Source organism: Rhinatrema bivittatum, chromosome 6, assembly GCF_901001135.1.
Source record: "Rhinatrema bivittatum chromosome 6, aRhiBiv1.1, whole genome shotgun sequence".
Classification (NCBI taxonomy): domain Eukaryota; kingdom Metazoa; phylum Chordata; class Amphibia; order Gymnophiona; family Rhinatrematidae; genus Rhinatrema; species Rhinatrema bivittatum.
In genome coordinates this window covers 351,406,807-351,429,918 of record NC_042620.1, presented here as the reverse complement: position 1 = coordinate 351,429,918, position 23,112 = coordinate 351,406,807, and the positions used below count along the sequence as shown (strand labels likewise).

Here is a 23,112-nt window from a genome sequence, read left to right as displayed (position 1 = left end):
AAAATGACTGGGAGCCTGCCTGGGTGTGTGTGTATGTGAGGGAGCCAGTGAGTGTGAGAGCATGAGTGTGTATGAGAAAATCCAGGGGAGTAAGAGTTTGGGTGGAGGGGGAGAGAGTGTTTTAATTGAAGATTTAGCAGATGAAATTCAGCAACAAAAAAGTCACTAAGCAGGTAAGGTAAAGAATTATTTGTTTTTGCTTTATTAATAAATACAGTATATATATTAAAATTATAACTTTGTTATTAATTAGAGCTACAAATATCACAATTATGGATTTTTCTAGAAGTGACACACCACCCGAGTTATGCTCGGTTTTTTTATGAATTTTGACACACTGAGCTCAAAAGGTTGGCCATCACTGGTGTAGAGAGACATCGATTTTGTAATCGGTGGTATCGATGAAGTAGTGAAGGTAAACATCGATATTGGAATCATCGATGGTATAGGTCTGGCTGGCATCGAAGGAATCGGGAATTGTAAAGGAACCGATGGTATCGATGGTATGTATGTTGGAACTGGATCCGTCATCGAAGAAGTCATCAGCGGAATCGATGAAGACATCGGTGGCATCGGCATATATGCCGGCATCAACTGGGACGTCGGCACCATCAGCGGAGTCGCCGGCATCGGCTGTGAAGCCGGTATCAAAGGAGTAGGTTAACATCGGCGATCCCGCCGGCATCGACACGGTGGTCGGCATCGACATGGTTGTCGGCATCGGCGATGACGCCGGAATTTGATGCTGTAAGGCATCAGTGACTATTTGTTTAATTAAAGTAGTCAAGTCAGTAATCGAAGTGGATACTTGCTGTGATGTCGACGGTATCGATTCTGGATCCGATGGAACCGTGCTTGAGGAAGACTTGTGCCTCTTAGCGATCGGTTCCTCCGGCGGCGGGAGCGGCGGGATAGACCGATGCCGTCGGTGCTTGTGCTTCGATCGTGGTTCGGATACCGACCTTGTCGATGACGTGGAGGATGTTGGAGAAGAGGCATCCCCTGAACCCTCCGGAAGTCTTTTCTTGATCAGGATCTTTTTTGTATGGCCTACCGGCGATGATTTTGTAGAAGTCATCGGTGAAGGCCCCGATTGAATTTGAAAAATCTGTGCCATTTTTTCTTCGCGGAGTTTTCTGCCTTTTGCCGTCATCTCTTGGCATTTTCGACAGGCAGCGATGTCATGCTCTCCCCCCCAAGGCACCGAACGCATTCGATATGCGGGTCCGTTATGGACATTGTTCGGTTGCAGGCTGGGCACTTCTTGAAGCCTGATGACATTTTGACTCGATGTCCGTCGATGGAAAAAGTTTTGAATTTGTTAGCGAAAACTAAGTTGTTGTCACCGGCTGGTGACAAACGGTATGAGACCCAAAATGGGCAAATTTGGTACAGAAAATTTTTAACTTTCTCTGTCACGTTGTGAGGAAAACCTCACAGGGCTCTTGTGACCGCGATGTCGATGGCAGCGCGTTAAAAAGAAGACTGAAGTGAGACCCCTGTGGCAGGGAATATCATGGCATGCCGGGCATGCTCAGTAGCCCCAGGCTGCCAGTTAAAAGCTTCTAGAAACTTTGCCAGACGTTTTCCCGCATTAGGGCTCCGTGAGTGACGTCATTAGGGCTCCGTGAGTGACGTCACCCATATGTGAGGACTAGCATCCTGCTTGTCCTGGGATAATATACAATATGCGCTCAATAATATGCGGTCAGCAATATACGCTCAATAATATACAATACGCGCTCAATAATATACAATATGCGCTCAATAATATACAATATGGCTCAATAATATGCGGTCAGCAATATACGCTCAATAATATGCTGTGTTGTGCACCCATCGACAGGCGCCTATCATGGGCGCTCAATACCTGAACAAGGCAGACAAAATGGCGACCTCCACGGCGTGCCGCATGCAGGCAACGCCGCCGATCCTCGTACCTCGGAGACCAAAAAGTAAGAGATGTACGCCTTACCTGATCCTCGGCGCTTCCCGGCTGGAACCTGGGCGGTCTCCGGCTGTGGGGGGAGAGGGGAAATACCTTCACCGCCGCGCTTGAGGAAATGCACCCGCTGCCTCTAAGCCGCCAAACTCGTCTCGCTCGGGGCTAAGTCCACGCCGGGACCGAGGCGCCTCTCAGCCAGGCCCGAGCCCTTCTCGCTCGGGGGCTAGATCCCTGCCGCGATTCGGCCACCGGACCGACGCTTAGACCACCGAGGGATCGCGGAAATCACCCCGGGAAACTCAACTGGGGGAGGAACCCGAGGGTATCACCGCAGGAGTGCGGGGCTCATCTTCTGAGAAATTTGGAAAGGAGAAAGTAGAAAGTAGATTTGGAAAACACGCTCAGCGAGCATGCAGGTGCTCCAAACTGCTTTGGAGACGGAAATTACTGAGTTGCTTCACTTCCTGTGGGGGTATATGTACCCGTGCTGACGTCAGATCCGTCTCCAACTGCTAGCACGAGCACACTATACCCACTTGTTCTGAGTCCATCTGCTACACGCTAGGAAATATCTTTTTTGTATGGCGAGTTGTACAGGGTAATGCGCTAGATCTGCTTTGCACTCATTGCTGGCATTTGAGGGGATTCCTGTGGATGCACAGTGCATGTTTACATTTGGTCACATGTTCACATGTTCAGTGGTCACGCATGTGAGAACCATCTGTCAGGTGTGTCCCAGCCAAAAAAAGTTGAGAACCACTGTACTAGACTACTCCTCCACCCCCCAACTGTCAAAGCGGAGAACGATGTTGTAGTTGCATCAAAATCATGAAAGCTAATTCGTTCAGGGTAATAATCCCCATGTCTTTTTTAGAAGAAGTAGCTGTCGCTCTATGCAGGTTACCCACCATGCACCCTTTTCTTCATTTCCACCTCTAGCCTTTAGGGATCTACAGTGTTTATCCCATGCCTTTTTTAATTTGTTTACTGCTTTCGTCTTCACCATCTCTTCCGGAAGGGCATTCCATACATCTACCACCCTCTCCATGAAGAAAGGTTTCCTGATGTTGGTTCTGAGGAGACAGCCTTCAACACACAAGACAAAGAGGATGCCATAAGAGGCTTGAGAAGAAGTGAGGCCAGATCCCTTTAAAATTAAGCTCAAGTTACAAGTCAAGTAGACCATCTGCAGTGGAGCTCTTGTGTTCTTGACTCCCTGGTAGAAAGTATCCCATCCAACAGAGTAGCGAGAGCTTCTGTGACTTTGTCCCTTGCAGTAAGCCAGAATCAGTCTCTTCCCTCTGTGAGATTTTTGAATTATGCCTTCCTCCAGTCTTCTCTGTCAGAAGGACAAGACTGAAGGAACAGATACCTTAACTGAAAATATTGTCTTTCCCGTAAACTTACCTCACAATACAAACAATCTTCAAATTATTTTATATTCCAATAAACATATGGATGAAATCTAGTTGTTATGCCAATACATCTTTCAGAACAGGGACATACCACAGACTCAATCAGTTCTCAACCAATTACAATCCAACAAAACTAATGTTCTATTTGTGACTGTACATTCCCTCCCATTTCTTGATATGTCTGGCACGGGACAGTGTCAGAAGGTTATGAAAGGGAACACCCATGCTCAACTACTGCGTTCACTGGAACAGTGTGAAATGTTAAAGTTGAGTTCTCTTGATCTTATGGGACTTTCTGTTTTCACTGAATGGCGTCGAGTTCTATTCGGCTCAAGGAACTTTCTCTTTTGATTCATGGGGTCATTCTCTTTAATCTGGAGAGGGTTTTGAAGAATCCAATCAAACCCTTAGATTTATTGGATAGTGATCATATGTCTGTGGTTTGTATGATGAAATGAGATGCCATGGGTGGTTGCTGAACTCTTAGAAACAAGTAGTAGACAGTGGAGTACTGCCACTAAAAAATGTGTGATAGAGAAAAATTGTAATGATGTGAATGTATAGATTTTATTTAGTTTGTTGATTCTCTGTCTTCCTTGACAAATATTTTGTATTGGTTTAGGAAAAATTTAATTGTTAGAAAACACTGTGAACATTTTTGCTCTAAAATCTTTATGGGTAATCAAGACAAGAATGCTGAAGAGCCCTGAGGCAGACCCTGGCGAAACACTGGCCAACATTAGTTCTTTAGTCAGCTCTGTTTTTCTGAGTCTAGTGCTTTGATGTACAACATTTTTCTTCCTTGTGAAAACTGGACAATGATGAGACAAGTACAACAATTTTTTTGGTATCCATAAGAGAAGTGCTATAAAAAGTTTTTTTTAATTTGTTCTAATATAAGATACATGAGTTTAGCTGTCAGATATTGCATCTTCATTATGTTTACATCTATTGTATATTCCATCTCTGCATTAAGTCCAGCACGGGGTCAAGCCAATTATTATGCTTTATTGATTTTCAAAATACAAAAATACAAAAACTAAAACATAAAAATTTAAATAATCAATACAAATTAAAGAGATTAAAAGCAATTTTCTAAATAAAATAAAATTAGGAGAGGTTTGGGAGGTTTTTTAGACCCATGATTGAAACTTTTATTGCCCTGATATTGATAGACTAAGATTTCTGAGCTTTTTTTCCTCCTTGCAGATTATTTTCAGCATTTCATAAATTGGTGAGGATTTTTTTATATATTGTATTTGCCCTCACATGTCTCTTGTTTTTGGATTTATCAATCAGAGCATATATGTCGCAAAGAGCAAATATGTCGAAAACATTATATTTTCGCAGATGACATCCAGATCCTCATGCCCATCACAGAATCACTGCAAAAAACTTGGGCACATTGGAACAACTGCTTACAAGCTATCGACACCCTGCTATCCAGCTTGAACCTCATACTCAATCCAAACAAAACAGAAATCCTCATCATCTCACCTGACGAAAACCATACCCTTACCAACTCCCAAAGCGCTACACAATTCTCAAAACTAACTATTAACCACTCCACCTCCGTCAGAGACCTGGGGGTGCGTCTCGACAACAAATTCAACCTTAAATCCTTCATTACCAACACAACTAAAGAATGCTATTTCAAACTCCAAGTGCTAAAAAATCTTAAACCTCTTCTTCACTTCAGTGACTTCCGGCTAGTAGTCCAGTCCATAATTCTGTCTAAGCTGGACTACTGCAACTCTCTATGCTAGGCCTTCCAGCCTTATCCACAAGACCCTTTACAGATGGTGCAGAATGCCGCAGCGAGGACTACTCACTAACACAAATAAAAGAGCCCACATAACACCTATTCTTCACATCCTTCATTGGCTTCCTATAAAAGCTAGAATCACCTACAAGACTTTATCAATGATCCACAAGGATATCATGGGCATTGCCCACCTAAATCTAAACTCACAACTCCGCCCTCACACTTCACAAAGACCCATCAGGCACAACTACAAAGGTTCCTTATATGCTCCCCCGATCAAACCAAACGAACAAACGAGCACTCTCCACAGCCGGGCCCACCCTCTGGAACTCATTACCGCCGGATCTTCGCCAAGAGACTTGTCATCCAACTTTTAAGAAAAACCTAAAAACGTGGCTTTTCAGGCAAGCCTACACAGAATCACAAGATCACTCCGACACCGGTCAAAGAGAAAAATAGTCCAACATCAGATCCTCGATCAGCCATACTCCCCTCCAGATCTAACCACGTCAGATCTGAACAACACACCTGTTTAAGACTCCTTCTCTGATTCATCAATCTCCTTTTACTCATGCACAACTCGGACTTTGCACAGCAACAAGGTCTATGTACCCACATATCACAATTTAGACTACCCCTCTAATTATTCAAGATATATACTCATGCCTTAAACATCCTTTGTATTTATTTACGTCCTGTTGACGAGTTATTATTATTATTATAGTCTATGTAATATTTAATTTGTATTATTTATTTATATTTTTATATGATATGTTATATGTTACTCATATGTTAAGAAACGCTGTTTAATGTAACGCCTTTATTGCGACAGTTTTGTTCTATGTAAACCGACCTGATTCGATACTTGTATTGAGAATGCCGGTATATAAAAATCCGAAATAAAGATAAGTATATTTAGTGCAATTAACTGATTCCGACAACTGTGTTAAATGTGGTTTGGAAGAGGGCATACTTGCTCTCTAATTTTGGTCATGTGGGTCAATACAAACATTCTGGAAGAAGTTATTTATGTATGCAGAAAGTGACCTTTAATGCATCCGTGGCCCTATTTGGAGATTTGTCTTTTCTGGGTCCAGGTCTATGGATTGGCAACGTTTTTCTACTGATAAAACTCTGTGTATTATACTGTGATGCATTGGAGAAACAGAATTCATAATTTAATGATTATGGAACTGTCATGTCATTCCGGTCCGCCAAAGCAGGAAGAAACTGATTTTGGACTTATGGATGCCTTATTGTTACCTCATCGAGCTCGTAGCTTAGTCCTAAGTAATTATTTATAAATGTGTTTGAAATGTATGGGTTACCCCCTTTTGCTCATCTTACCTTATCTCTTTTTTTTTCATTTTATTCATGGGTTGGGGGGGTGGTAGGTACTTATGCTGGGGAGCATATATAAACAGAACAATTTTATTGTTTATTGTAATCTATGTTGTTGTATAGCACGTAACAGGAACAAATAAACGCTCTGCTATATGTATCTGTAGATATCCTATTAAACAAATTTAAACATAAGTTGTAAAGCTCAAATAGGGGAATACGTTCATAGGCAAAATGATAAAAACCCCTTACTCTTGTCAGAAGAGTTTGGAAGTACTGCAGACGATGAAGATAAACGTTTGCTAATGACCATTTCTGTTTGCTTAAGGTTGGAGGTGGAGGTAGAGCGCTTGCTGGCTGTAAAAAAAACATTTCAATGCCATAATTGCTATCTTCATATCTTACAAAAAGTGTCCTAAGAAAGGGCCTCTCATATAACTCCTGGACACTACTCTTAGAAGCAAATGTATTATATCCTGAAAGCTTTCTTCTGAGATTTTTTTCTTTGATCTTATCAATAAAGTAGATTTGCTTACCTGTAACAGGTGTTCTTCTAGGACAGCAGGATGTTAGTCCTCACATGTGGAGTGATACCATAAGATGGAGCCCGGCACGGAAATCTTCTATCAAAATTTCTAGAACATTGACCAAGCACACTGAGCATGCCCAGCATACCACAATCCACACGTCCATGCGGGGTCCCTTTTCAGTCTCGTAATATATAATTATGACAATATAAAATAACAAATCCCGGAGAAACCCAACTCCACGGGGTGGCGGGTGAGTCCTGAGAACTAACATCCTGCTGTCCTAGGAGAACACCTGTTACAGGTAAGCAACACTGCTTTCTCCTAGGAAATGCAGGATGGTAGTCCTCACATGTGGGTGAATACCTAGCTACAGGCTGCTCCCATACAATCATCGCACAAGCAGCATTTAACTAAGTGCCAACGGACACAACAACTAATATTGTTGGAACAAAGGGAGTCAGCCTGAACCCGGAAAAAGGGCCTGAGGCAGGAAGAGTTGGGTTTAGTTACTGAAAAGATTCTGCAAGACCGACAGCTTTCCCTGTCTAAGCAGTAATGTGAAGCAAAGGTGTGGAGGGAACTCCATGTTGCAGCCTTGTAAATCTTGTCCACGGGGACCGCTCGCAATTGGGTCACCAAAGCCGCCATGGGCCGAATGAAATGAGCGTTGACATGGCCCCCGAGCTGCATGGCCCACCTGCATATAGCAGAAAGAGATGCAGTTGGCCAGCCAGCTGGACAAAGTCTGCTTGGTCACAGCAACCCCCGACCTGTTTTTATCGAAAGAGATGACTTTTATGGATTATCTGTGGCCTGTCATTCATGCCAGGTAGAAGGCTAAGGCCCTTTTGCAATCAAGGCTATGAAGAGCCCGTTCCCCCCCAATGTAATGAGGCTTAGGGAAGAAGGTGGGTGGGACACTTGACTAATTAGGTGGAAGTTGGACACCACATTCGGAAGGAACTTAGAGTAAGTATGTAGGACCAACTTCATGTAGGGTGGATATGACACCAGAGCCTGAAGTTCGCTGATTCTGCATGCCAAAGTAATCGCCACCAAGAAGAGGACCTTCCAAGTGAGGTACTTCAGATCACAAGAGTGTAGGGTTCAAAAGGAGCTTCATCAGAGTGGACAAAACAATGCTGAGGTCTCAGGAGATCGCAGGGGGCCTCCGGGGAGGTTTCAACAGGAGCAGACCCCTCATGAAATGGCCCACTAAAGGCTATACCAAAATGATGTACCATCTACCCTCTGCTGACAGGCCCTGAAGGCACTAAGGTGAACCCTGACAGAGGTAGTGTTCAGGCCAGCCTCCAAGACGTGCAGGAAGTAATCTAACAGCTTGGAGATGGATCAAGAAAATGGGTTTAACCCATTGCTCCCACACCAAGCGGAAAACCTCTTCCACTTCAGGCTATAAGACTTCCTAGTGGAAGGTTTTCGGGACTCCAGCAAGACCTAAGACACACCCTCCGAGAGATCCAGGGGCTGTAGGGTTACTCTCTCAACATCTACGCTGTGAGGGACAAGGCCTGGAGTGGGGATTGCGCAGCCTATCCCAATCCTGCATTATTAGGTCCATGGATATTGCCAAATGGATCAGCTTCCTCAGGGAGAGATCTTGCAGGAGAGGAAACCAGATTTGCAGGGGCCAACAGGGTGCAATGAGAATCATGGTCCTGCTGGAGTTTTAGGAGGGTCTTCAATACCAAGGCAAGAAGAGGATAGGCATACATGAGGCCCCTGCCCCAGTGAAGGGGTCTGCCGTCCACCCAAGTGAATGAGCAGAACCAATCTACTTTCCTGTTGTTGGGAGAAGCAAAGAGGTTCACGTACAGGATCACCCAAAGACGGAAGATTTAATCCGCTACCTCCTGCTTCAGAAACTACTCATGTGAGTGGAAACACCGACTCAGGTTGTCCACCAGTACGTTCTCCTGTCTTGGCAGGTAAGAACATAAGAAATCGTCAGGCTGGGTCAGACCAAGGGTCCATCAAGCCCAGTATCCTGTTTCCAACAGAGGCCAAACCAAGCCACAAGAACCTGACAACTACCCAAACACTAAGAAGATCCCATGCTACTGATGCAATTAATAGCAGTTGCTATTCCCTAAGTAAACTTGATTAATAGCGGTTAATGGACTTCTCCTCCAAGAACTTATCCAAACCTTTTTTCAACCCAGATACACTAACTGCACTAACCACATCCTCTGGCAACAAATCCAGAGCTTTATTGTGCGTTGAGTGAAAAAGAATTTTCTCCGATTAGTCTTAAATGTGCTACTTGCTAACTTCATGGTACATGGCTAGAAGAGAGATGCCCTGAGACAGGGCCAATGACCATATCTTGACCGCCTTTCTGACAGAGGAGGAAGGACCCTGTGCCCCCCCTATTTGTTTCAGATACACCAATGCTACCTGATTGTCAGTGTGGATGAGGACCACTTTGTTGACCAGACGATCCCAAAACATCCAAAGGACGAACTAGAGCGACCATAGTTCCAGGAAGTTGATCTGACAACATGTTTCCTGTGACAACCAAAGACCCTGGGTGTGAAGATCCCCAACATGGGCTCCCAGCCCTGGTGGTAAGCATCCGTGGTGAGTACACTTGATGCGGGGGAAAACTGAAATGGAATCTCCCATATCCAAGTTGGATGGAATCATTCACCATGAGTGGGAGTCCCGAAGCAGCAGAGTGACTCAGATGTGCACCCGAAGACTCTGAGTGGCTGGTGACACTGAGATCACAGGGTCCACTGTGCTCTGCGCATGTGTAGGCAAGCAAAGGAGAGTGACATGGACTGTCACAGCCATATATCCCAAGGGGTGTTGCATTGTGACCTAGGGACATCAAGAGATTGTTACCTGCTAGCAAATCTAAGTAAATGCTCAATCCCGGGGCAAGAATGCCAAGCCTGAGATATGTCAAACCTGGCCCCGATGAAGTCCAGTTGTGGTTGATGGGACAAGCTGGGACTTCGGGTAGTTGATCAGAAAACCCAAGGTCTCCAAAGCAACGAATGGTAACTTCCAAGGGCTGCAGTGTCCCCATGCCTGGGGGGGGTTCGTGATGAACAAGTCATCCAGATAGGAAAAAACCTGCACACGCAGTTGCCTCATATAGGCTACCACTACTGCAAGGAACTTGGTGAAGACACGGGGAAGCAGATGCTAACCCAAAGGGCAACACCCGGTATTGAAAATGCTTCCCGGCCATTACAAACCTGAGGTATTTTCTGTGGACACGGGAAATTCTATGTGGGTGTATATGTCTCTTAAATCAAGGGAGCAAAGCCAATCTCCCCTTCGCAGGAGAGGAATAAGGGCACCCAGCGAGACCATCTTGAACTTTTCCCACTTGCGGAATTTGTTCAAGGCCCTCAAGTCCAGAATCAGACGAAGTCCCCCTGTTCTCTTTGGGATGAGGAAATACTGGCAGTAGAAGACACTGCCCCACTGACTGGATGTAATTGGCTCGACTGCCCTGGCCAATATGAGGGCGGAGAAACTCCTTGAGCAGCATTTCCTGATCCACTAAGGATCCCCAATAGGGGCATGGGGGAGAGTCCGGAGGAAACTCCTGGAAATGCAACCGGTATCCTCGTCCACCGGTCCGCAAAAGACCGCAGCCATCCCACAATCGGAGGGTCAGCCATCGCAGGCACAGGTGTGTGGCTTATGCTCCCTCACAGCCAGTCCAAACCCCGTGGCAGGGCTAGGCTGAAATGCTGAGGCTAGGTTGTGCACCTGTCTAGGGCGAGGGACCTCAGTCCAAGGCGTTGAGAACCATACTCTACTGGCTGCAAGGTAGTTCCTTGGCCAGTAAAAAGGGCGCCAAGACCCCTGCCTGGAAGACTTTTTGCCTGAGAACTGTGGGTTGGAAAGTGTTAGCTGAAAGGTGTTGCAGGGTTTCATGATGATCTTCAGCTGGTCTACTGCCTCCTTAATCTTATGACCGAAGAGATTCTCTCTGGTGCAAGGCAAGTCCGTGATACGATCGGTCCTGAACCTCCAGCCAGAGGCTCGTAGGCAGGCCATATATGATGGGCACCAATGCCTACTCCAAGCTACTCTGGCCACTGTCTCAAAGATGTCATATGCAGACCACACTTCATGCTTGTCGCATTCAAAACCTTGCTGCACAACCTTCAGGAAATCTCCTGTAGCTGGTGGCCTACCAGGAAGGTGGCCTACCAGGTCCTGAAACCTGCTTCCAGAGGTTTCTGGAATACTGGCTCATATACAGCTGGTAGCCGGCTATGCGAGCTGCCAATATGGAGCCCTGGAAAACTAAGCCCCAGGGCACCCTAGGGCCCTGTGCTTCACATCCTGGAGAGCCGAGGCATGGTGTGGGATCTCAGCCTTTTCCAGGGCGGACTCCACCACACAGACTGTTTGAGGAAGCTGATGCCACTCAAACCAGTGATGGGATGAAACCAGATATACAGAGTCAGGTTCCCGTTAAACCGGGAGGAACTGAAATAGGGTGTTTTCCAGAGCCGGACACAAACAGTTCCTTGAAAATGTCGTAGACCAGGACTGCCACCATTTCCCTTTGGAGCATCACGAATTGAAAGTCCTCCAGCATCTTGTGCCAGAGTCTTCTTCCATCTGGAGCTGGAAGGGTACGGATTCCGCCATGGCCCGGGACAAAATCTACAAATGTCAGGTCCTCTGGAGGAGAGCGGCACCTCTCATCCAGCGGGGATGGCGCACAGAAGGTAAACCTCAGATTCCGCTGAGGAAGACTTGGAAGACTCATCTTCCCATGGGTCATAGGGGGTCTCCTCCTCACTTAGATCACCCGGTGACACCGGTGGAGGAGCTTGAAACGTGGCCTTGGCTCGCAGGCACCGAGTAGAGAACCAAACAAAAGCCCTGAAGGCACCGACAGCCCGAAGGACATCCAGGGTCCGGAGGGGGCACCCAAAGCACAGAGCGCACCAGAGGCTTCGCCGGTACCAGTGTCATCTCGGTGTCAATGGACCCGGCTGCTTCAGTGCATGCGGGCGTGGAGGGGCCCGCGGAGGAATAATCACTGGCCCTCCTTATCCGAGGAATCAGCGATGGGAACAAATCTAAACACTCTAGCAATGGTGCAACACAGACTGTGCAGGCGCCTGTGGTGGTGGTGGCCCCAAGGGGCCAGCAGGTCAATGCCTTGTAGAGCTCATCCGACCACCAACCACACCTTGCACTCTAAACCCTCCTCGAAAGCTGCCGATGACAGGACAGCTTGAGGAGGAGGAACAGGTGGTACCTGGGGTCTCCCTCGGATCCTGAGGGAGACAGGTGACCGACACCGGAACCGATGGGGACCGCCTCGGGCCCTCAGTCTCGATGGAGGTCGATGCCTTGTCGATGCGGGGCAGCTTCGGGGGCATCTCTGTCGATGCCTTCCCAAGCATGGTGTCATGGGAGGAAGATGACCAATGACCGTGCTTCATCACTTTCCCACGATGCTCAGCCCAGTCTTTCCCCAGCGCTGAGGGCGATGGCAATGAACCAGACCTAGAATAGGAAGAAATAGCATGGGCCGATCCCCAGCCCCTAACTCAATCTGGGGAACCGGTAGAGGAGATGGCAAGACAGGACTGGTACTTAAAGGGTCTTCCTTACCCCTAGGAGTCAAGGGCTTAAGACTTCTTGGGCCCAAACAAATTCTCCATCTTATCAAGGCGCACATGGCGACCCTTGGGGATCATCTGGGTGCAAAAAGAACAGCTGCGTACATCGTGCAACGCTCACAGGCACAAAATACAGACCTCAAGGGTCCTGTGTGGACACAGGGGCACTGGGTTCAGTGGCAGAACCCAGATGACACCATCGAAAAAAAGAGATCGAGAGCGGTCGATGGACGGCAGCCACCGGGAGACGGCACCGTTGGTGATCAACCATAAAGAACGGGAAATCACCATGTCGCTTTCTAACTAAGGACTGGAGAATGATCGATGGGACCTGGCAAGAGAAGACAACCGAGAGAGGCTCAATTTGGAAGTTTTCCAAAGTAGAAAAAGCGCAAGCTCCACATCCGTGAGACAAATGCTCCGCGGAAAACGAGAGACTGAAGATGGGACCCTGCATGAATGCACGGATAGTAGCAAGCTAGGCATGCTCAAAGCACTTGGTCAAAGTTCTAGAAACTTTGACAGAAGTTTCCGTGCCAGGCTCCATCTAATGATGTCATTCCGCGTGTGAAGACTACCATCTTGCTTGTCCTAGGAGGAAAAAAAAATAATGCTCAGGAATGAATTGTTAAACTGATGCGCAAATTTACTACTGCTTTTGAATTATTTTTTTATGGATATATCATTACAGTCAATCACAAGTTTCAAAATTAATTCATAAGACTATGCTGGAACATTTAGGGCAGTGGCAATACTTAATTATCATAGGAAAATATGCAAAAAAAATTGTTATTTTTTCCCCACTAAAATTCTGTATAATTTAAAACTAAGACTTGCAATAGCCCCAAAACATTTTTAAATTAAAGGGGCATGCCCCCTCAAAACTACATAGCCTCTTTTGGCCTCCTATTCACTGCTAAATTAAAATACTGTCACAAGTAGAGACAATCATTCCTGTAGTAAGGAAGCAGAACCATTCAAGCTTTTCTACTAAAATGGCCGCATTCTCAGAAGACAAGCAGTTAAAATGGAATTAATTAAGAGCAAAGAAAGGCCAGAGGGCTTTTAATTAGCCTGACCACCTCTCACCAACTGGTGGTTAAGGGCAAGACAAAAGGAAGAGAAAAGGTGGAAGAGGGAAATAGAAGACACACAGGGTATGCTCTCATCTCCCAGTTCTCTCTGATACAAATTTTTTTAAGAAAAGAAGTATTTTAGAAAAATCATTTGAGTGTTCAACTCCCTTAATACAGAAAGGACTGTCTTAATTTGCTATAAGAGCAAGTTTGCTTCCGTAAACAGTGTTTTCCGTAGATAGCAGATGAATTAAGCCATGCTGTCTGGGTACGTCTTCTGGTGCCACTAGGTGACGGAGCTCTCTAAGTATAGCAAAGTCTTTCAGCCGGGTGCTCCCTCTCTATATCATCTCTGATTCACCTCAGGCTCTTCAGTCAGTATTAAAGCAAGTGCAGGTGATGCTGGAACTGTTCGGGGAGGCAGGTGGGTAAGCATGACTAATTCATCTGCTTATCTACAGAAAACACCGTTTACGGTAAGCAAACGTGCTTGAATTAGCCATGCTGTCGTGGGAGTCCCCAGCTGAAGTATTGAGCTGTCATGTAGATTGATTGGTAATTTGCTCAATACAAAGTCTTTAGGCGGACAGTTCCTATGAAGGCTGTAAATGCGATGAACGTGTGCTCTTCTATAGGATAGTACTACCCATTACTGCATCATCCACAGTTGTTTGTCCAAACAGTAATGAGATGTGAAAGTGTGCCGCGATGACCATGTTGCAGCTTTGCAAATATCTATGATGGGAACTTCATGGAGATGGGCCATCGAAGCTGCCAGTGCAAGAACTTGGTGCGCTATTGAAGTGAAAGAAAAGGTTTGCGACCGTTGCTGGTAGCAAAATTGAATACAGTTGAAATCCATGTGGGAAAGCGTTCGTTTAGTCACCGGACGGTCTTGTGCATTTGGGTTGAGAGATAGAATGAGTTGCGAAGGTCTGATAGGTGAAGTAGTTGCGCTGCTTGTAGTAGGCTAGGGCACATTTACAGTCCAAAGTGTGGAGTTTTCTATCATTGTCATTTGCATGAGGTTTTGGTTGAAAAATAGGTAAGGTTATGGTCTGGTTAATGTGAAAACTGTAAATAACCTTTGGAAGGAATTTTGGGGTTGAGTGCAAAGAGTCACCTTGTCATGGTGAAATTGCATGGACTAGTGCTTGCAGTTCACTTACTCTTCTGATGTTAAAGCAACCAGGAAGAGAACTTTCCATGAGAGGTATCGAAGGTGACAAGTATATAATGGCTCAAAGGGGGGAAAGCGTTAGCTGTTCGATGATTATGTTAATGTCCCATGATACTGGTGGTTTTGCAATGGAGGGCGTAGACATAGTACTCCTTTCATGAATCTGGATACTAAAGTATGACACGAAATGGGTTCTCCATTAACGTAAGTATGGTAATGTGCAATAGCACTTAAATGAACTCGGAGTGAGGAAGTCGCTTAGACCTTCATTATAGAGTAAATGCAGATATGAGAGAAGCTGTTCAGGTGGACAAGTGAACGGTCTGTTTCCGTTGTTGAACACGAAGAAGCATAGAGGAACCACTTTCTTTTGTAATTGAGTCGAGTTGAAGGTTTTCTCGAGGATACCAATATGTCCTGAAGAGCAGGAGAAATATCTAGGTGCTGGTATGTGACCTGCTCAACCTCCAGGCTGTGAGATGTAGGGAGGAATGAAGAGGATGTAGGAGAGATCCGTTGTCCTGGGTTAGCAGCTGAGGGCTGTTTCCCAGGGAAATGGGGGTTGCATATCGATAGTCGAACTAGGTAGCTGTACCATGGTTGTCTGGGCCAAGCTGGCGCTATTAAGATTAGATCGGCCTTGTCTTCTATGCATCTCTGTATGGTACGGGAGATGAGAGGTATCGGGGGAAACGCATACAGTAGGTTGTGAGACCAAGTTACGAGAAAGGCATCCGACGCGAGTCTTTGTGAGCTCAGGTAATTGAACAGAAATTTTCCAGTTGTGTGTTGCGTTCTGTTGCAAAAAGGTCGATTGAGGGATGACCCCCAAATCGTGAATAGGCGTTGAGCTATTTTCTTGTCCAACTGCCATTCGTGAGGATAAAATATCCTGCTGAGTTTGTCTGCTCTGGAGTTTTGAATTCCAGGATTATAAGTTGCTTGAAGAGATATTGTTCGTTGGTGAGCCCACTCCAGTAGTTGGACTGCTTCCCTGCAAAGATTCCAGGAACCGGACCCTCCTTCTTTGTTTATGTAAAACATTGTGACTTGGTTGTCCAAGTGAATCATGACTATCTTCCCTCGAAGGGATTCTTCGAAAGCTTGAAGGGCGTTTCTGACCGCTTTGAGCTCTAGAGGTTGATGTGCTGAGTCCTTTTGTATGCTGACCGTAAACCCTGAGTTGTTAATTGGTCGAGATGAGCTCCCCAGCCCTTTGGGGAGGCATCCGTGGTTAGTATGAAATGATGACGTAACGGTCTCAATGACGCCCCTATCTGCAGTATGGACGGAGAAATCCACCAATGAAGGTCTGTTTTCATACTGTTCGTCATGGTAATGGGTGTAGACAATGGGTGGAGGAATTGACTCCATTGGTTTTTCAGGCCCCACTGTAAGCAACGCATGTGGAGTCGAGTGTGTGGGACTAATATATGGACGCTGCTATGTGGCCGAGAAGGGTTAGGATATGGCGAGCTGATGTCGTCGAAGTTTGAAGGAGATCGGTAGCAAGAGTATAGAGAGCGTCAATGCTCTCAGATGGGGAAGGAAAGCTTTGTTCCATATCGTATCGATGACGGCTCCTATGAATTGTAAGGTATGAGTGGGCTGCATATGTGATTTTTTGTAGTTTATGAGAAGGCCTAGACTGTCTAGGCAAGAGATACAGCGTAGGAGATTGTCCCGCAGCAGAGTCTGATTGGAGGCTACCAGGAGCCAATTGTCCAGATAAGGAAATATTTGCACCTCCTGACGACGAAGGTGCGCCACCGCCACTGCTAAACACTTGGTGAAGACTCTGGGGGCAGAAGAAAGGCCGAATGGAAGAACCTTGTACTGGTAATGTTGAGTGTTCTCCTGGAAACATAGATAACACCAGGAATTGGGGTGCATTTGGATGTGCGCATACGCATCTTTTAAGTCCAGGGAGCACATCCAATCCCCTGGTTGAAGAAAGGGAAGGATGGATTTGAGAGAAGTCATCTTGAATTTCTCCCTGTAGAGATGTTTGTTCAGGGAACGCAGATCCAGTATCGGCCGCAGTCCCCCTGATTTCTTGGGAATAAAGAAGTATTGGGAGTAGAATCCCTGACGGAATTGCTGGGAAGATAACCTCGGAATGTAGTTGTTCTGTAGAAGATTCTGAATTTCTTTCAGTAGAGGTTCTTTGTGAGATGTTAATTGTTTTTTGCGGAACCCAATGTGGAAGGGTTGGGAGGGATGAGAAATGAAGATTGTAACCGTGGGCTATGATCGATAACACCCATTGATTTGATGTGATATGATTCCAGGCGGGAAGAAAATTTGACAATCTACCCCCGACTGGGGGGTGATGAGATGGTGGCGGCGGAATTCTTAAAAACTGGTCTGAGTTTTGGCGGGTTGAGGGTCTGCCTGTTGTCGAAGAGGGCGAGGGGCCCTTGTCCTTTGGCGAGGCGCTTGAGGTTGGTACGGCTGTTGCCTCGAAGGTTGGTAAGGGCTGAGGTTTGTTGTTTGAAAACTGTTCAAATGACCTGAAGGGATGAACCCGAGGTTAGGATATTGTCGTCAAGAAGTGGATAGCTGATGTGGTGAAGTTAAGGAGAGGACAGCCGTCTTCTGCTCCTTAATCTTCGATACCATCTCAGTGAATTTATCTCCGAAAAGGTTGTCTGGACGACACGGCAAATTTGCCAATTTGTCATGGACATCGTCTCGTATGACACTGGAACGAAGCCATGCGAGACGACGTGCAGCCAGAGCGTTTGCTGAACCCCTTGATAAGATATCAAATCCTTCATAAACGGTCCTGAGCAAGTGCCTTAAGCCTTCTACCATGCTGTGGTATTGAGGAGGTAAAGCCAAATCCGGAAATTTCTGCTGTAGGTCCGACTTAAGTGCCTGTAAATTTTCAAACAGGTACTGAGTAATATAGAATTGGTGATTCTGAATACGCGTGTTTAACATTGCTGAATTAACGGATTTCCTTGCAAACTCATCCAACATCTTATGGTCTTTATGTGATGGTGTATTGGCATGAATACGAGGTTTTCGTGCCTTCTGCATCGTCGACTCAACAACAATCGAGTTATGCGGAAGCTGAGTGGAAGCATGAAAAGGAGAATCCTTCATTTTATATTTCATATCTATCTTCCTGGATGTTGGTGTTGTGGACAGTGGAGTCTCCCAGGATTTTTCTATCAGCTGTGTGAGAACAGAATGCTGAGATAGGGCTATCGGTTCTGTGGGGGCATAAAAAATCTTCAATATGCCCATCATTTCCTGACGTGGGTCAGGTAGTTTCCTGGTTTCAACCTTTACGAATTGGCCAACCTTCTCGATGAATTGAGAGTAAGATAAATCTTCTGGGGGTGAAGATGGTTCTGGAGGTACCTCTGCAGGATCGGATGGGTAGCCCATGGAATCATCTGCAGAGGAATCAGTATCGTATTCAATTGGGGATGAATGTGGTACTGGATGGACCTTGGATACCGGATCCGGTACGGTAGGGACCACTGGAATCGTCGGCAAGTTAGCCGGTTGAGGTGGAATATTTGATTTTTCTACTGATTGTAGGAAATGAGATAGAATATTGGTAATTTGGGTCATGGCTTGAGTAGCTAGACCTGAAGTAGAGGACAGGCGGAAGAGTAGATGGGATTACGTCCTCTGAATCATGACCTGGATTCCGGTTGAGGTTGACCAGAGCTTATGTACCAATAGAAACTATGGACTCAGATGAGAATGTTCCATGTGAAGTAGGAGATGTTGGCGAAATATCAGGAGGCGAAAATTCTGGTTCAGGGTCCCAATTGGCAGAGGAGAAATACACTTGGTCTCGTATGGCCCGAATGGTGTTCCTTGTGTTGTTTCTGTGGTATTTGCGTCAGCAGTGCACCGGTACGCGTCGACGATGCACTTTTTAAAAGAGGTACCGATGCAGCAGTGTCTGTGCATCGATGCGTCGGCAGTTTTGATGCCAAGGCGTCCTTGCGCCAATGCACCAGACATCTTCTGGTGCATCGATGCATCGAAAAGCCCTCGATGCATCTCACGTCCTTTGGTGTGCCGATGCGCTGTACTTCTCCTGATACATCGATGCTTTTGATTTCTGGGTCACGTTGGCGCGTCTGACTATTGATCGTTGATACGCTACGTGTGTCGATAATTCCACCAATGCATCCCCAGCACCATGCCCCCGATTTTTTCATGGGGGGGGGTCTACTGAGGAGGCTCCCTCGATTGAGGAAGACTTTTTTCTTCTCTTTGGGCCTGGTGAAGACCTTACCGAGGCCTCAGATGGGGCATAGGACCCCGAGGTCCTGGCTTGAAGATCCTGTATCCTGGCTGCCCACTGACGCTGGGCTAATGGGGACATACGTCCGTAGTCCTCACAATTTACTTGGTCATGGGAAGGTCCCAGACACAAGTAACAAGATTTGTGGCAATCAGTGGCCGACATAATTTTGCCACAAGAGCAAAATTTGAAACCAGGACGTGGCATTCTTCTCTCTGTTATTGATTTCAAGAAGCGCTGCTGTTTTTCACTGGTTTCTTTCGTTTTTTGGGGGTTTTTTACTTCAGAAAGTTTCTCTCACAGGAGAGCAAATGCCACGCGGAAAGAAACTGACTGAGGAGCCTGACGTGAATCAGAGATGATATATGAGGGAGCACCTGGCTGAAAGACTTTGCTATACTTAGAGAGCTCCGCCACCTAGTGGCATGGAAGACGTACCCAGACAGCATGGCCAATTCAGCTGCTTATCTACGTGAAAATATTTATTTTACTGCAAACAGGCACCACTGCTGTTTCAATTCAGACCTGTTATAGTAACAGTTATTACTTTGCTCCCTGATAAAGAAGAACTGTCAGATTACTAGTACATGCTTCATAAAGGACTCACTTTATACATAACTCTGTAAAATAAAGATAAAACTGATCTCATACATATATTTCTGTCCTAAGATTACCAAATCATAACATCTCAGTGTTTTCTTCAAAAATCATTTATTCTTTATGCAGTTGCTGCACACTGTAAATGGTTTACAATCGTAACAAAATATTGTATATTCACTCAATCATCTGCTAACAACCCTGTAGTTAAAAAGAACACAGTAAGTCTCATAAGTCAACATCACTATGCAGTAAACAAAACACTTACACCCAAAGAATTAATTTTTTTTAACTATAAACTAGAGTGACTATTATTTCCATGCTATGAAATGTGATGTATGCAGAACACATATAAATCTTAGTCTTATTTTTTCACTTTTGCTGTTGTGACTTTTAGGTTCAACATAGTTTTGCTTTCAGGATAGAATGCGTTTCAGATGTGTGCAGAACCATTCCCCTTCATTACACATCAAATAGTGTGCTTGCTGTAAGCTATAATCAGTAAACCTAGATAACTGCAAACAAACTTGCAGTTTAAGACTATATTTTTAAAAAGGCTTTTTGTTTAAGGAAAGATTTAAAACATACAAACAAAAAACTGTTTTCAGATCAGCAGTTGCCTCCCAGAAACATCCAGAAAAGTTGTAATAAGACTTTCTTCATCTTAGAAGTATTCTTCTCTCCAATTATTTCATCTTTAATTCACATTTTTCTGTTTGGTCCTGATAAAGCCTGGTACTGGTCATATTTACTTTTCTGTTCATCTGAGTGTACCTTGCAAAACTGTAAACCTCTCTCTCCCCATCATTGCTTTTTAGCTAACATGAACTATTTCCATTCATAATGTAAGAGAAGAGGTAGCATACAAACTAAGAAACCTAAGTTATGCACTGGCAGACATCTTTTAAACTAGATATTAAACAATTATTCTTAAAAACATGATTCTACTAATTTTGAGAACAAAGAAGTAAACTGACTGAAGTAATAAGCCAAATGAGATTTATGATTCATTTCAAAACAAGCCAACATTTGGTGAAAAGACCACTGCACTGCTGCTTTAAAATTTTCACTTAAGTAATTGTAATTATATACTGTGTCAAGATAAGGCAATCAATGGCGAAAAAAAATTCATACAATAAGAAAAATTGTAGTAGTTAATTCCATTAAGTTTTCTACTGCCTCTACTACAAACTGCATCAAATGTGAAAAGCAGATGGAGCACAGGTTAGTAATGCTTATAATACTGATAGGTTTGAATAGCTTTATAAGCTAAATATGTCAAATGCTGAATAATTTAATATTTATTCACTTTATTATTTATTTATTTAAAATTTTTAGATACCGACATTCATCAAGGATATCACATCGGTTCACAGTGTAACGCAAACAGACGCCTGGGGTGGCGCTTTACATCGAACAAATATAACATGTTAACAAGAGAGTAAATTGAAGGGGGGGGGAGATATAATGGGAGTATAGCATTAAATATTATAAACAAGATTTGCAAGTATATACAATATGTACATTAATTGGAGATAATATGAAATATAAATTTAGGCAGCACTATGAAGTGAGAGGGGGTAGGTAAGGGGAGAGGGGAGAGGGAGGGAAAAGGAGGGGAGGTAAGCCAAACTTGCTTTTACTTAAAAAGTAAAAGCAAGTTTGCTTACCATAAACGGTGTTTCCGTAGATAGCAAGATGAATTAGCCATGCTGTCATGGGAACTGTCAACAGGCCCGGGAGGTGGAGCTTCAAAGCAGGTGTCAGAGCTTTGCTCTGTGAGGCTGCGCGTGTGTTCCCGCACGACAGGAAACCAGAATCTCTTCAGTCTGTAATAAAGTAAGTATATGAATAGCAAATAGAGTATGTCGACTGTCCAGGGAGGCGAGTGGGTCAGCATGGCTAATTCATCCTGCTATCTACGGAAACACAATTTTACGGTAAGCAAACTTGCTTTTTTCCTGTTGATAGCAGGGCTGAATTAGCCATTGCTGTCATGGGAGTCCTAAACTCCCAATCATGCTTTGTTTTCGATTATTATGTAGTGTTCTTATGAGCGTGATCCAGTCGAAGTGGGCAGTCGACTATGGCCTCTATGGTTGTCAGTGATTGCAGAATTGCAGATCCCAGTTTGGCATCTCAGTAGTATGCTGGTCTAAGCAGTAGTGGGACGTGAATTTGTGAAGGGATGACCATGTAGCCGCCCTTACATACTGTCCAGTGGTTGGACATGTCTCAGGTGTGCTATCGACGTGGCGACTGCTCGCACTTGATGAGCATTAGGATGGGAAGATAGGACTAAATTCTGTTTGTGGTAGCAGAATTGAATACATTGAGCAATCCAGTAGGAGATGGTACGTTTAGCTACCGGTAGACCCGGTTGCATTCGGGTTGAAGGATACGAACAACTGAGAGGTTCATGACTGTGAGTGGGTTCTTTTCTTGTAGTAGGCTAACCGCCCTCTTGCAGTCCAGCGTGTGCACACGCTGGACTGCAAGAGGGCGTTATCTATCGTTTTGATATGGTTTTGGATAGAATGTTGGCAGTTCTAATGACTGATTTAGGTGGAACTGTGAGACAATCTTCAGGAGGAAACGAAGGATGAGTTCTAAGGACCACTTTATGATGGTATAGTTAACTAAGGCCTGCAACTCACTGACCTCTGTGAGCTGATGTTACTGCTACGAGGAAGACCACTTTCCACATGAGCTATTAATGTGAGCCGAGTCCATGAGTTCAAATGGCGAGAGCATAAGTTGTTCTAAGACAAGATGTAGATTCCAAGCCACCGGTGGTTTGGGACACAGGGGGGACGTAAATGAGAGAGACCATGATAAAATGAGGATACCATCGGGTGTGCTGAAATCGGTTGACCCTCGATGCGGCCTATGGAAGCCGCTATGGCACAAGATGGACTCTGACGGAAGCAGTTGCTAGGCCTGCTGGCTTATAAGGTGTGGAGGGTAATCCAAAAAGGCTTATGGGGTACAGTCCAATGGTTTGATACCTGTATCCTGGACCAGGAGGAATATCGTCTCCATTCGAAGTAGTGATTTCTTCTGTTGAAGGTTTCCTGGATGCTAGAATGATGTCCTGCATCGTGATGGAGAAACCTTGCTCGGTTAGGAGGACCCGCTCAACTTCCACGTTGTTAGGTGATCGGGTGGAGAAGGGTTGTTTGGAAAATTCGTCCAGGTAATGATAATCTTTCCCAGGAGGAGTTGCCGAGTGTAGCCTTGTTTTCTTTGCTCGGTGCATCGCCGATTCCATGACGACTGATGTATGCGGCAGCTGAGGAAGCGTTATAGTACGGTGATTGCTTCATTTAAATTTTAGGTCTGCCTTTCTTGAGATTA

General features: G+C 45.1%; 1 protein-coding gene across 1 annotated transcript in view; it reads right to left on the bottom strand.

The window, feature by feature from the left end:
- The window catches only part of MAP7D3 (MAP7 domain containing 3), a 948,456-nt gene that overhangs the window by 579,766 nt on the left and 345,578 nt on the right, over positions 1-23,112 (bottom strand). Inside the window, 1 exon segment of the mRNA XM_029607816.1 lies at positions 6,719-6,823. Coding sequence (XP_029463676.1) covers positions 6,719-6,823 — 105 coding nt within the window.